Source organism: Heloderma suspectum, chromosome 6 (assembly GCF_057233095.1).
Source record: "Heloderma suspectum isolate Gila_16-S chromosome 6, 16-S_ref, whole genome shotgun sequence".
NCBI classification, from domain to species: Eukaryota; Metazoa; Chordata; class Lepidosauria; order Squamata; family Helodermatidae; genus Heloderma; species Heloderma suspectum.
In genome coordinates this window covers 124,448,962-124,464,445 of record NC_139463.1, presented here as the reverse complement: position 1 = coordinate 124,464,445, position 15,484 = coordinate 124,448,962, and the positions used below count along the sequence as shown (strand labels likewise).

General features: G+C 48.6%; 1 protein-coding gene across 1 annotated transcript in view; it reads left to right on the top strand.

Moving 5' to 3' along the window:
• LOC146343020 (myosin-7) overlaps nucleotides 1-13,028 on the top strand; it is a 32,824-nt gene extending 19,796 nt beyond the window's left edge. The window contains exons 29-38 of the mRNA XM_084808116.1: nucleotides 860-1,043; nucleotides 2,007-2,172; nucleotides 2,282-2,406; nucleotides 3,089-3,397; nucleotides 3,507-3,710; nucleotides 4,824-4,949; nucleotides 5,734-6,009; nucleotides 6,411-6,506; nucleotides 8,633-8,767; nucleotides 12,948-13,028. Of these exons, the coding sequence (XP_084664242.1) occupies nucleotides 860-1,043; nucleotides 2,007-2,172; nucleotides 2,282-2,406; nucleotides 3,089-3,397; nucleotides 3,507-3,710; nucleotides 4,824-4,949; nucleotides 5,734-6,009; nucleotides 6,411-6,506; nucleotides 8,633-8,767; nucleotides 12,948-13,028 (1,702 nt within the window). The remainder of the gene's footprint in view (nucleotides 1-859; nucleotides 1,044-2,006; nucleotides 2,173-2,281; nucleotides 2,407-3,088; nucleotides 3,398-3,506; nucleotides 3,711-4,823; nucleotides 4,950-5,733; nucleotides 6,010-6,410; nucleotides 6,507-8,632; nucleotides 8,768-12,947) is intronic.
• Nucleotides 13,029-15,484: the final 2,456 nt, after the last annotated feature.

Sequence of the window (15,484 nt, the reverse complement as noted above, 5' to 3'; positions counted from 1 at the left end):
GGGTCAAAGCCCCAGAACTTTATAATCAGCAGGGACTATAACATCATCTGCCACCCCCACCCCCGGCTTCTCTGTTCTCTCTTAGCTTAGCTGCAATCCTCACAGTAGCTGCAGCAAAATTGATTTTCCCAGCAACAATATATCCTTACAAACTATCCCTGTTGTAATGCAAAGAATTTTAGGGCAGCTTGGTCTTGAATGGACAATTAAGACCCAATAGCTTTACAAAAGACCCCCTCCTGATGCGGATGAAAACCACTAGAACTGATTTGTTGATATGAATCAACACCGCTGCCTGCACTTCAAAATTCACCACTACACCACTGTAAAGTGGAATGGGCCAACTGCTTCTTCCCTTTTCCCCTTTTTTTAGCCCTGGAGTAGGGATGTCGGAGAAATCCGTTTGCAAGGTGGAGTTGTTTTCCTAGGTTCGGGCCTCTGGACTTGGTTCCAGTTCCCACTGTGACGCCCACCCAAGTCAGGCCAGCTTGCGGATTTTCTGGGCATTTTGCACATTTGGGGGGGAGGGGTTCTGCAATTTGCACAAATTTCTGAGCAATTTGTGCAAATTATGGATGAATTTGCACAAATTACAACTGAACTTTGCATAATTTGCGCAAATTTGGCTGTAATTTGCGCAAATTGCAGAACCACCCCCCTGATGTGCAAAAAATTTCCCAGAGTTTGGGGAAAAGCCTGCAGACGCAAATCGAGTCATACACACCATGGAACTCCATTGAGACAAAAAAGAATCAGATTTCCCAACAATGGACATCCTTATCCTGGAGGTTCCCTCCCCCCCCTCCTCCCCTTCCTTCCTTGGCAACTGACTCACTGTCGCCCCGTTCTTGTGTGTCAGGAAGAAGCTGGCACAGCGGCTGCAGGACGCCGAGGAGGCGGTGGAGGCCGTGAACGCCAAGTGCTCCTCGCTGGAGAAGACCAAACACCGGCTGCAGAATGAAATCGAAGACCTCATGGTGGACGTGGAGCGCTCAAATGCAGCTGCAGCTGCCCTGGACAAGAAGCAGAGGAACTTTGACAAAGTATGACGGGAAAAGCAGAGGGAAGAAGGAACAGGGAGCGCGGGGTGGGAGCGCATATTACAGCATGGGCAGTCGGCTCTACCTAAAGGTGATACTGTGCCATACAGAAGGTTTCTGAAACTTGGCCACAGTGGGCCTGCTCAAGGCAAAGAAAGACTTTTGGGGCCTCCCTCATGGAACAAGGTCAGAATAGCCTGGTGGGAGAGAAAGCACAAAACCCATTTGGATAGGAGAACGTCTCAGGTTCAATTCTCGCCTTCCCCAGCTGGAGGATCTCGGGTAGTAAGGTTGGGTTGGGTTTGCGTTTGAGATCCAGGAAAGGTTGGACCTTGTCACATGCCTCATCCAGTATAATGCATATATTCTATAGGCTACATTGGTACATCCCAGAACCAGATTCCAGCGTGGGAACAGGTGGCTGGCTCCATCTTCCAGCCTTGTCCAAACATCCAGAGAGACAGGCTGTGTGTCTGTCCCCTAGCAAACATTCAAGATGCTATGGGGGGGTGCAGAACCTCTTTCAGCCTGAGGGCCGCATTCCATTTCAGAGAAGCTCTTGGGGGCCACATTCCAATAGTGGGAGGGACCAAAGGCAAAAGGGGTGGGGCCAAAAATACCAGCATATTGTAGCTTAAAGCTCTTACTCTTAAACTCTTATGCCTAAGGTATTTAGGCCTTAGGCATTTCAACCTTTTAGAAAGGGGGGAAAAGCTATGCAAAAGCTAGAAAACCACTAAATGATTTGCAGTTGGGGGAAATGGAGCAAAGGGAAGGTGGTGTGGCCATCTGGCAACCCTGGAGGGCCAGATTGGGGCATTAGGCAGGCCAGATTTGGCTCGCTGGCTGGAAGTTCAACACCCCTGCTCTACAGGCTTGCTTACTTTGAAAACAGTAGCCGCAGAACCTCTTAAAACCATCCACACCTGAACTTTATTTGCCCTTCCCTCTCATTGACACACCTAGCTCCTGTCCGAGTGGAAGCAGAAGTTTGAGGAGTCCCAGACTGAGCTGGAGTCATCGCAGAAGGAGGCCCGTTCGCTCAGCACCGAGCTCTTCAAGCTGAAGAACGCCTACGAGGAGTCGCTGGAGCACCTGGAGACCTTCAAGAGAGAGAACAAGAACTTGCAGGGTGAGTCTTTCCCGCTCAGTGGCCAAGGCCTCCTCAGCCATCCTCCCCTGAATGGATCTTTTTCCCCTTGGAGGTGAGCTGACTCACACCCTTTTCTTCCTTCTGGTAGAGGAGATTTCGGATCTCACGGAGCAACTTGGGGCCAGTGGCAAAAGCATTCATGAGCTTGAGAAAGTGCGAAAGCAGCTAGACGCGGAGAAAATGGAGTTACAGGCAGCTCTGGAGGAGGCTGAGGTGAGAAGGGCCATCGGTCGTAACCCCACAGAACCCCGTAACCAAATTCTTCATCACATGGTTTTCTGCTTACCTCACTTTGTGCACAATGTAGCATTCTTTCTATCCTTCCTGTCTCCTCTCATTACCTCACATTTCTTTCACGTTCCTTCACCTTCCTCCCAACATTCAGCTAAACGGTGAGGGAAAGCTGGGAGATACAAGCTCCACCTCTCTGGCCAACAGAAATGTCACCCACTTGGCAAAACCTCCGCCCCACCCGCTCTCAAACAGGAAAATGCCCTGTCCACATGTGGCCCCATAACCACTGACATTGCCTGAACCATAAAACCCAGAATGAATAGATGTTTATTTTTCTACAAACATGGTTTCTTATTTTTATATTAAAAAACTGAGTCAGACGTGGGGGTGTACCATTACTATACCCACCATGTCTGACAGCTTTTTTAAAAAAGAAAGAAGAGAAAGCTATTGGCAGATAGCATCATTCCTTTTCTACAAGAACGTTGGGTGGATTTATTGTGACTGAGAGCTCTCCAAAATGAGTGTGGGTGTGTAGTAAATATAATATTTCCCTCTCAAACAAAACTCTTTGTTCTCCCATACAACTTTCTTCATTTAAGCATTCACCTGCTCTGCCATTTTGTTCTCTCCCTCTACCCACAATTCCCTGCCTCTACAGGCCTCTCTGGAGCATGAGGAAGGCAAGATCCTCCGGGCCCAGCTGGAGTTCAACCAGATCAAGGCCGAGATTGAGCGCAAGCTGGCCGAGAAGGACGAGGAGATGGAGCAGGCCAAGAGGAACCACTTGAGGATGGTGGACTCGCTTCAGGCTTCCCTGGACGCCGAGACCCGCAGCCGCAACGAGGCGCTGAGGGTCAAGAAGAAGATGGAGGGCGATCTCAACGAGATGGAGATCCAGCTTAGTCATGCCAACCGCATAGCAGCCGAGGCTCAGAAACAAGTCAAAACTTTACAGGGATACCTCAAGGTACCTCCAGGGCGTTTGGCTTGGGCATCCTTTCTTTTTCCCCCCACCTTGCAATATGGCCACCCTCAGTTTTACCTCATCCCTCCCCTTCATCCCCTTTTCTTTCCAGGACACCCAGATACAACTGGATGATGCTGTCCGAGCCAACGAGGACCTGAAAGAAAACATTGCCATTGTTGAACGGAGGAACAACCTTCTGCAGGCTGAGCTGGAAGAGCTGCGTACTGTGGTAGAGCAGACTGAACGGGCCCGTAAACTGGCTGAACAGGAACTGATAGAAGCCAGCGAAAGGGTCCAGCTCCTCCACACACAGGTAAGGGGAGCCTCGGATGCAAGACACCTTATGTTCTTAAGCCTTGTGGCTTGTGTGCAGCCAGAAACAGAAGATGTTGCCCTCAAACATCCTTTGGTAGAATTATCTGCAGCTTTATCTAGCCTACAAGGCGGTGAGGGGTGAATTTCAGGCCTCCCGGCCCCCTGAGGTTTGCCAGATGGCTGTGCCCACTTCCTCTGGCTCCTTTCCCCTGACCACTGGTTTGCTGGTTTCCCAGCTTTTGCACATTTTTTCCCCATTCTAAAAGTCTGAAATGCCTCTCTTAAGGCTTAGTTGCTGTCAGTTAGAGGTTTAAGCTAAAATATGCTCATATTTTGGCCCCATCCCCTTTGCCTTTGGCCCCACCCACCACTGGAATGTGGCCTGTGAGAGATTCTCCAAAATTGAATTTGCCCCTCAGGCTGAAAGAGGTTCTACTCCCCTGCTCTAATGGCTTTCTAGGACATTCTAAACAGAGATTCCTGTTTACCTCAGAACTTCCTTGAGAAGCAGAATCCAAATGTGGTACAAATGGTACAATTGGCTAGTAGGAGATGGGGGATTGTCAACCACAGGCCAGAGTAAGGAAATTATTTCTTGCCTAATAGGCTATACCACTGTCACAAGATGACAAAGGAACATCTGGATTATGGGAAAGTCAGGTATAGGCCATGTAACAGGAAGGAGAAACTGGGAAAGCATTCCCCAAGAACTGGTCTGGCTACTCTGGCCTGGTGTAGAGGGTGGAGTCACCAGAGCATTCCAGAAAGTGTGGTACCAGGGAATTGTAGAATTTGTTAGGATGGTCATCATTTGGGGTGGGAGATCTAGGTGACCAGCAGGAGGCTAGAAAGAGTGGCCAGTGAATTGTATGAATGATCACCTCAGAATTATCACCTCAAGCTAAAAGGCTGAGGGTGGCAGAGTGAAGCAATCCCACCCGGCTCTTTTCTCAGGCCACTTAGTGAGCTTGTAAGCCCTCATACATCTCTCGAGGACCACCAGAATTCTATGATACAATCCCAGCCCTCAACTGCAATTGATCTAAATCTAAAATGAAAATCCCAAGCATATTTCCTATTTATTTATTTATTTCTCTATTGCGTAATCCAGAACACCAGCCTTATCAACCAGAAAAAGAAGATGGAGTCTGACCTATCCCAGCTGCAAACAGAGGTCGAAGAGGCCGTGCAGGAGTGCAGAAACGCCGAGGAGAAAGCCAAAAAAGCCATCACTGATGTGAGTGAAAGAAGTGAGATGTTGGTTTCTAAGAAAGCACCAATTCCTCCCTGGGATTATCTTGAAAGGATTGGCTCTGGCTGGCTGCATTCAAACAAACAAATATCAAAAGCATTAGTTACTTATGTACAATTTATTCTGGAGTGGATGTCTTAAGTGTGCACTATAATATAATTTTCCCCCACGAGCAGGAACACAGTCAGTGAAGTTAATGTGAGTGTATCGAGAATTCTCCTTTCCTTCAGTGTACTGAGAGGAAGTTAAATCCTCTTTCTGGCGGACAGAGGCATGCTGGGTGTAAAGCGGGAGTAGCCCATAATATTCATGGGAATGTGGAGGTTATAGCTATCAGTGGCTACCAGTCATGATGGCTATATATTGCCTCCAGTATCAGGGGCGGTATGCCTCTGTATACCAGTTGCTGGGGAACACAAGTGGCGGGGGGTGCTGTTGCACTCATGTCCCACTTGTGGGCTTCTCATAGGCGTGTTATGTCCGGTTGGCCATTGTGGGAACAGAATGCAGGACTAGTTAGGCCTTTGGTCTGATCCAGCCCAGCCATTCTTATTTTCTTATGTTTATTTTCTTAATAAGCACTTAATCAGTTTGGGGTGTAGTTACCTGTATAAAAAGAAGTACAGACTCTTGCTCCCTTCTTCTCCTTAACTGTGTAGAGTTAAAGCACATGATGGGTTTGCCTAAGTGAAACAATTCTCTCTCTCCCCCCCTCCCTCTCTCTCTCAACCCTGGCCTGTGTTTCTCTGTTGCCTCCGAAACGGGGCAGGCGGCCATGATGGCGGAGGAGCTGAAGAAGGAGCAGGACACCAGCGCGCACCTGGAGAGGATGAAGAAGAACATGGAGCAGACCATAAAGGACCTGCAGCTGCGGCTGGACGAGGCTGAGCAGCTGGCCCTGAAGGGGGGCAAGAAGCAGCTCCAGAAGCTGGAGGCCCGGGTGCGAGAGCTGGAGAACGAGCTGGAGTCGGAGCAGAAGCGCAACGCGGAGAGCGTCAAGGGCATGCGCAAGTGTGAGCGGCGCATCAAGGAGCTCACCTACCAGGTATGGTGTCTCAGAAAAACTCATTCTTTCTGGAATGGCATTGGTTCTGCGCAGAGATCTTTATGTGCAGTTGCCTTGTTGCTGTCCAGCCATTGTTTTAAGAGGCATTCAGGCATCTTGTTTGCCTCAGCTATTTTGCCCCATTTTAGAGTCCAGAACACTGGGTCTCCATCAGGGCTCCAGAACATGCATGCATGATTGCACAGTTCTGAAGCAATACCTTGCCAAGGAGTTTCAAAACACAACCACTGTCTTTTAAGTTTAGAACAGCTCAAAAAGAATTAAGATTCACAGCTGTGACAGGAGGCAGCAAAGTTGTAAACACAGTGCCATGAACCAGTTTTCTAACTCAGCTAGATGGATTCCATCTTGTTTTTCTCCCTCTCTTTTTTGTGTCATAGACAGAGGAGGATAGGAAGAATCTTGTCCGCCTGCAAGACCTGGTGGATAAACTGCAGTTGAAGGTGAAAGCTTACAAGAGACAAGCAGAAGAAGCGGTGAGTAGCCCATGTGCTAGACTGCCCTTTTCCTTGGCATCTCTGAGAATTTTCCATTATGTGGCCCTTAGAAATCAAGGAGGCCTACACAGGGGATTCACTCTGCACCCACCTTTTGTCCCTCAACTTCCCATCATTACTCCCTCTTACATACCTAAAAAATTGACATGTGGGCGAAAATGTCCTGGCCGCTAGGCGACTACAAAGAGTGCTTCCTGTTTCATATGCCACCTGCCTAGATTTTCCTTCATCCTCCACATGCCTTGCAGTATTATCTTTTTCATTATTTACGCCTTGCCCCATGGCCTAACAAGACCCACTCACGGCAGCTGAACACTATAAATGAGAACAGAAACACATGAAAATCCAATATCCAATTCCATTAGAATCAAAACTTACAAAGAGCGTAAAATCAAATAAAGTGACATGTCAGCAGGAAGGAAAACGACAGATTAAAAACAGACGCAGTCTTAAAATCAACCATCACCCTGCCAAATGCCTGATGAGACAGGAAAAGTTGTGTTTTTTTGGTCAGTTTTCTAAAAGTCAGGATGTCCATCCAGCATCTCCAAAGTTTGTTGCCTTTTGGGAATGCAGCAGGCAACAGTTCCACCAATTAACAATGGGTTGGATTGCCTCAGATGCCTCATGTGGAGCTAGGGACACCCCCCCACACACCCCAAATTGCAGGGTATAAAGGTTCATGGTGCAGAAGCGAAGCGGGTTTGCGACTGGATGTGCCATTAATTCAAATATGTCTGTGTGCTTGAAGCCTGCAGTGACATCTTCAGGCACTCTGGGCAAACTTCCCTATCCAGCACACAGCTTTGGAATCCATACAGTTTGAAGCCAGGGGAGATGAATAGGCCGAGGGAGGGACTTATATGGGGCAGCTCCCCCCTCAGGGGAATGGAGGGGACAGACCCCTCAGTCACGGGCTTTAGGGGTGTACCAAGGCAGGGGTGCCAATGGGGGGTGGCTTCACTCAGTTGGGGTGGGCAGAATGTGTCCAACTTTGATAGCTGCGTACATTTGCTTGAAGCCTGCGCTGTATCAAATCAAGGGCTATTCCAACTCATGCAAAGCCAGGTCCATTTGCTAGTTACAGCTTAAAACTGCCCAGGAGAACAAAAACGTCAGCCCGGCACTGGAAAAGCTAACGATGTGAGCCCTAGGCAAGGTTCCCAGGGTGTGGAGTTCCACAAAAGGATGCTGCCGTGAAGAAGTCACCACCTCCCTCACCTCAGAGGACGAGGCCACCCAGAGAAGGGCCTCCAAAAGTGAGCTCAGTGCAGGGGTAGGCTGATATGTGAGCAGCTGTTCCCAGACAGAATTTTAAAAAATGAACCCACCTCCTGTCAAGAGTACTGCTTTGCTCCTGACATACAACAAGTGTAGCTCTCCATACCAGAGCTGGCCCATGTCATCTTGCTGCCTGAGGCAAAGCACAAGATTGCAGCCTCCCCGCCTCCAACCCGAAAGCCATTTCAGCTGGCAGTTTAATCTTATCTTGACGCTCGTGATGGCACATTGGGCATTTCTACACCAGCCTAAATTTCTACATTTAAAACTGGGCTTTCTGCTTCCGTTTTAAATGCAGGATCATGCCGACCCCCTTTACACGTGCTTCCTTTCCCCGCTCTCCTTCCCCCTCATCCTCCCCGTATCTGAGTCTTCCATTATCTTTCATGGGTCTCGCTCCTCTTCTTGCCGCTTTTCATGGAGGAAACTGAAGCGGAACACAAGTGGAGTAATTTGATAGCTCATTATCTGGGAGCTGTTTAAAAACGGAACTAAGGGTATTTAGTGCAGGAGGGTCACAGCAGGGTCACGGCGTCAAGGAGCAATCTCAATCGCAGGAGAATAGCTCTGTGTGATGAAGCCCCTTGTCTTCCTGAGGGCAGCAGGCTAGTTTAGGGGGCACAGGGCAGTCCCCATGGCCTATAGATCTCAGTCCCCTAACAACGTCCTGTCACTCCCTGCCCCGCCCCCAGCATCTGCCACCTAAGGCAACTGCCTCATTCTGCCTCGTGGTAGGGCCAGCCCTGCTCCACAGCCTTAACCCCAATTGCAAAGCATTCCCCCCTGTGTCTTAACACATCTCTTTATTTCCACTCTCTCCTCAGGAGGAGCAGGCCAACAGCAACCTGGCCAAGTTTCGGAAGGTTCAGCATGAGCTGGATGAAGCCGAGGAACGGGCCGACATCGCCGAGTCCCAGGTCAACAAGCTGAGGGCCAAGAGCCGGGATATTGGGGCGAAGGTGAGGACCCCTGAAATGCTATCCCCTCTGGTCTAGCTACCCCCTTCCATAATTTCATTTTCTTCTCCCTCCCATGCATTTCTCCTCTGATGCCTTCCTTTCTCTCTCTCTTTCCCCGTTCCCTTGCAGAAAGGTCTGAATGAGGAGTAACTCCTTTGAAGATCAAATGCCCTGTTCTTCTATAGAAACACACACCTAACTCCACACCTAAAAGGCGCTGGAGAAACTTTTCCCCACCTCCCACGCTCTGTATATCAGCACTGCTCCCGAACTGTAGAATAAAGATGATCAAACAGCCATATCTGTTCAGTGTTCAGCCTTCCTCAACCTGGTGCCCTCCAGATGTTTTGGACCACAATTCCCATCGTCTGCAGACAGCATGGCCAATGGCTGGTATAGATGCATGGATGTTTGGATATTATGTCCTGCTTGTGAGCTTCTCCTTTGACCACCATGGAAAGGGAATGCTGGACCAGAGAGGCCTTTGGTCTGATCCAGCATGGCTCTTCTTACATTTGTAACATCCTATGGCACTGAACATGCTCAGTCCTCACTGGATTGGTTTGGTGGAAGGTTGCCCCCTTAGGTTTGTTTTTAAAGCTTCTTTTCTCCCCCTTTTTTTGCACTTCTGCAAAACTTGGAGTTCCCCTGAGCATGCTGATGCCTCCCCCTTGTCGCTCGGTCACCCTGTTGTATCGACATAGCACCTCTGAGTTTGCGATTAGTATATCCACTTGGGACCTGCAACAAAATGTTGCAGCATCGAGTGTTCCTGTTTGGGGTCCCAGCCAGCCACACTCTTTTCTGGGATACTCCATTCCATTCCACCCCACCACCTCCAGGGAAGGCTGGTGGCTCCAAGGTCAGCGGGATGGTGAATCCACTCCGGGTTTCAGTCAGAACTCTAAAGGAGCTATCCAAGGTGCTTAGCTCCTTTAGAGTTCTGACTGAAACCTGGAGCAGATTCACCGCCCCACTGACACTGGATCCACCAGCCTCCACTGACCAGCTCCTAAGCTTTTCCTAAAGATCGTTTGTACTTCCCTAAGCCTGCTGATGCCTCCCTCTCATATTGCGTTAGTGCCATTTCAGCTGCATAAGTGACAGCACTCAGAGAGTGAGTTCGCCATTAGTATATAAGGTGATGATTTCTACTGTATCCAGCGCCATCAATATGCAGGGTGGCTGACAAAGCACAAAAGGGCGGGTCTCTGCCCCATGGAGGTTACAGTCTCTGTGTTGCAGCCCTCCTTTTCCCCATAGGGCATTCTGCTGAGCTACTACTAGCTTGCTTTCCTCCTACTTCCAGCATTTCCACCCTTATCTGAGCATCAAATTCTGAGGAACAGGGCAAAGTTCCATTTTGTCCAGCATGTTCCAGAGTTTTGGTATAGAGTCCTGCGTTCTGGTGGTAACTTCCTGTACAACTGCTGCCACCTTGTGTTTTTCGATTGGTAGTAGTCATTTAGGCCTAATCTCTCCCTCTGTAAGGAAAAGAGGCTTATCTAAAGCCAAGACAGACTGTGTGGATTCTGTTGGGCCATTAGTCACTTCCCCAGAACTCAACAGCTTGAGAATTTCGTGGTTTAACTGGAGGAGTTCAAAATGGAGCTGAGGTGAATTTGGGACAGGGGTGGGGAGGGAACATCAGAAGCTGCCTTATACAGAGTCAGACCTTGGTCCATCTAGCCCAGTATTGTCAACAGTGGCTCTCCAGGGATTCAGGCAGGATCCTTTCCCAGCCCTACCTGGAGGTGCTGGGGATTGAACCTGGGACCTTCAAAGCCGGTGCTCTACCACTGAGAAATCAGCCCCTCCATCGCTAGGGGACTCCCCTAGCTTGAATTTGCTTGCAAATATTCAAATACATATCTCATTCCACAATATTAGTTATTATAGATACTGTTAGATTTTGAGGTGGTGTGGGGAAAACACCCAAAGTCTTGTGACACCTCACAGACTAACAAATGCATGGCATAAGTGTTCAGAGGGCTTGAGTCATTTTGTTAGATTTGGGGATTTTAGGGAGTGGGAAAACAAAGTGTAAAAGCACCCCATTGAACAAGTTGGTGCTTAGCAGCCTTGCCTTGAAATTCATCAGCAACAATTTACGTGGCACAGGTGCAGGGGAGGCGGGTGGCTGTGATTTCAGTGGGGCTGTGAATCCATTCTGGGTTTCAGTCATAACCAGCCAGAACTCTGAAGGAGCTATCCAAGGGGCTGAACCTAGTTGGGGGCTGGGGTTCAGGACCTTGGATAGCTCCTTTAGAGTTCTGGCTGGTTCTGACTGAAACCCATAATGGATGCCCAGCCCCAACGGAATCAGAGCCACCCGCCTCCCCTGCAGAGGTGAGTTTTCTAAGCATCCTTCAAAAAGGCTTGCCGAAGGCATTTTGCGAACTGAGTGAAAAGACAAGTTGGCAGCTCCCCCCACACCACCTCCCCCCGCCCTTCATGTCTTATCCACCCTTGTTTTGGAGAATACATCCACATGTCCCAGCAGGTGCCATCTCAGATGGGGTATTTCCTGCTGTGTGGGAGAGAAGGGTGGTAGATCCCTCGTCCAAGATGGAGCCCGCCATTCACAGTTCATCCGAACACTTCTATTACAAATAATTTGCCGTTTTTATTTTTAAAAAATCTGCTGCCTGATTTTAATCTGGGCCACCTTATTAATTGGTCCAAAATATTTTCAATCGATTAATCTAACTCAGCCTCCCCCAACCTGGGGGCCTTTCAGATGGGTCGGGCTACATGCTGGGATGATGAGGTTTGTAGTCGAACACATCTAGAGAGCTTCCCAGCTGGGAAAATCTGATCTAATTGATTGAAGGCGCAATCCTATGCATGTTTAGACAGAAAGAAGTCCTACAACTCCCAGAAAAGGTCCTACAATTCGCATGCTGGCTGAGGAATGCTGGGAGTTGTAGGACTTTTTTTCTGTCTGAACATGCATAGGATTGCGCCCTAATTGAGTAAGCATTGCAAAGTGTGCCCTCAATGGGTCACCTCGGAAAACATTTAACTAATTGGAGACGCCATCCCATTTTGCACCGAGCAGAACATCGGAATTTGCTGCGGATGCAGAAGGAAACAGGGAGGCTGGTGTGACCTGACGAACAAAAGGCAGATTAAAATATGTATATGTGCAAATGAGATTTGGCCAGGCTGGTAGGTGCCTAAAAGAGATCAGAGGCTTTGACTTAGATTGGGGGTTAGACTCGATGGCCTTGTAGGCCCCTTCCAACCCTACTATTCTATGATTCTATGATTCATTTAAGTCCGATATTGAAGGAGATTAGAAGAGATGAAAGCACACAGATGTATAGATTAGGCTGGCTTATGCCAGATCTCTTGATTAAACTGATTAAAATAGGTCGGTGCTATTAAAATCAACTTAGAAGGATTAGAGTGGGGTGGAGTATTTATAGATTTTTAAAATATAAACACACATACAGGGAAGGGGGTGATTCCTGAGCAAGTCCATCGGACTTGCCGAATAAGCCAAGACATTTGCTCTGAGACATTCCTGTCTGGAAAGATGTCAAACAGTTCTTTGCATTCTAGCACTGCTTTGCTACCACAAGGAGGAACCACATCTGGTTCTTCCAGAACACTGCATAGAGAAAGACAATTGTGAGCTAATAGCTCTGTGTCACTCGAGTGAGTGAGCCAAGCTATGCTCTGTATAGGAAGACAAGAGGGCTTATGATGTAGCTAGAAATCTCCACTGCTTCTCCTCATCCATCAGTACCCCACAGACTGGGGGATGTAACCCCAGGTACTTTCCACACTGTGGCATGTAAAAAGCTCTAGAGCCTTTGCTGTTTAAATCCTCTCACATGTATCTGTGCTACAACCCTTTGAGGTAGTTTAGGCAGTGAGATGGTGACTTCCCTGAGGCAACCCAGTGAGGTTTGTGATTGGGAAGGGGATTTGATCCTGGGACTATAATGATCAAAGCCGTGACCCTTTGCACACTGCATTTTGCTGGCTCTCTTACCCTCCAGCATTTCTCTACAAACTCTGCCCCACCTTTTTCTTCCTAGCAACACTTCCCCAACACACACACACACACACACACACACACACACACACATCTTCTTGTACTTTGCTCCTGGCTTTTATCTCCTCTCTTGTTCCTTTAAATATAATGTTGAATTTGTCTAATATTCTTCAGTCACCTAGATCTGTGTATGTGGCAGAAGAAGAACCACTAACATGTCTTGTGCTAAAGATTTCTCTTGTCCGTTCATCCTGAATTTAGTGAGAGTCAGTATCTTTGGTTCACCCTATGTTTTAGTTATACAAGGGGGGCAGGGAAGAGAAGTTCCCTTTGTGCATACAATGGTGGCCACACCAAGCTGAACCATCTACAAACACACCAATACGCACCCGTCCCGTTCCTGTCGGCATAGGTGGGAGTCTGCAACTTTTCAAGCTGCCCTGAACATCAGGAGGCATGGGGAAGAATCTCATTCACAATTCCCTGTCCAGAGGCAAGATAACTCTGAATACCAGATACTGGAAACAACCAGCAAGGGACTGTCACCACCTTCATGCTCTACTTATGAGCTTCCCAGAAGCGCCTGGCTGTCCACTGTCGGAAACAGGTTGCTGGGCTAGGGGGACGTTTAGTCTGATCCAGCAGGGCTCTTCTGCTAGGCTTACTTATCAACATCCATGGTGCCTATCAAGAACTTCCACTCCTGCAAGATGCGATCCACGGATGGGCTACCTGATGGAACATAGAAAGTTACCTTATGTCAAATCAGACCCTTGGTCCAATTAACCCTGTATTGTCGACACGGACTGGCAGCAAAGTCTGTCCAAGGTTTCAGGCGGAAACTTTTCCTGCCCTACCTGCAGATGCCACCGATCAAACCTTCTTTGGGACCTTCTGTACACCAAGCAGGGGCTCTATCACTGAACTACGCCCCCCCAGCACCCCCCAGATGTTTTGGATGGCAAGTCCCATCATCCCTGACTACTGACCATGCTGGCTTGGCTTTATGGGGGTCGTAGTCCAACACATCTGGAAGCTGCCAGGATTGTCTATTCATAAATCCTGGAGGGTTCCTGGGGGGCGGGGCTAACCACCGAGGGGCGCTTACACCAATCATCCAGGTAAGCATCCTCCTTCATGCAGGAAGGTGACACTCATAGCAAGTATCACTGCATGATCTGGTCTTCTCTCACTGACACCATCTGCCAAGAGCCAACGATTAAACCTGTGAGTGGGGCAGGCCTGACTGCAAGGACGGGGCGCCTCCTCCTAATGGCTTCTCCTTGTTCCCAGAACTTAAAGCATTTGGGTGGGGGATATCGGTAGAAGGAAACTGATGGGGGAAACCCCCCCTGGAAGAATCCATTGCTCCAGCTCCCCAGGAAGCCACGTGGGTTATAATGCACATTAGCCATGGCAGAAAGATAACAGCCCAATCGCAAAAACATTTATTGTCCACTTAAAAATGCATTAAAACTTTGATGAACATCGACGAGATAATGAATTTGAATCCCGCCCACAATACCCTCGTTTTAATCAGCCTTGCTCTCTCGAATGGATCAAGTGTCGATACAAGTGGGAACGGGGGCTATTTCTCAGCCCACGTGACGAAGCGCTTAGTGGGACGCAAAACCTTGCCAGTTCTTACACAAAAGGAAGAAAAAGTCCCATGCACCGCCTATACTGTACCTTGTTTCCTCTATGGCCAATTTATCATCTGTGGTGGGGGAGGGGGGGCAAAGGGAAGCAGAGCTTTTAATGGGGGTTCCCCCACTCCACACACAAAACTTCTCTGAGCCTTCAAAATGCTACTCTTTTCCCAGTAGACAAGCTGTACATCTTTCTCTCCAGTCTCTGACATCTCTCCCCCCAGCTCACTCTCACACACCTTGATAAATTCCCAGTGCTGACAGAACCTGATGGCCTGGGCAGGATCCAGAATTCCACTCTCTGTGCCTCTTCTTACTTGAAATGAAACTGACATTAGGAACCGGTGTGTTTTCTTGGCTGCTTGGAGCTTTTGAGGGAAGGGCACAGGAGACAGCCTGGGGTGGAGAGAAAAGGGGCTGGGGTGGGGGTTCTGTCCTTGTTAACCCTTTGCAAACCCATTTACTTATTTATTTATTACATTTCTAATCTGCCCAGTGACTAATATTCTCTGGGTGGATTACAAACTTATTCTAAACTTATTTGATGAAACTCCAGCGGGAGAAATAAGGATTGTTTTCTTACCTGCTGATGGATTGTCACCTGCAGAAAGGGGGGATAAGATTAAATAGGTGGACCCCACACACACGCACAAAACCTCGAGCTGATGCCCACTTAAAAAAATAGGTGACCTCCGTTGCTTCCTCAGTGATATTCTGTCCTGCTTCATCAGACCTGCATTTATTCTGTAATGTCCCTCTTTGTACCCTACCATGCCCCAAACCACTGAGATTAGGGGTGGCAGGGGTGGGGTGGGGGGAGGGATGGGGATAACGGCAAGCGCCCACCCTAAGCTGCCTAGGCGGGAGGTGTGGCTGACTAAATAAGCATTGTTGTGAAGTTCCAAAATGGAAGGGGGTGATTCATATTTGCCACCGAGGGGCGGGGGAGGCAGAAATCCTATCAGTGGCCTCACCCCTCAGCATCCCACCTGTCACCCTCCCACACGGCAAAATTGTGCTAATGACGTTACCAGAGACTTTCAGTCCAGCAGGTGCACCAAA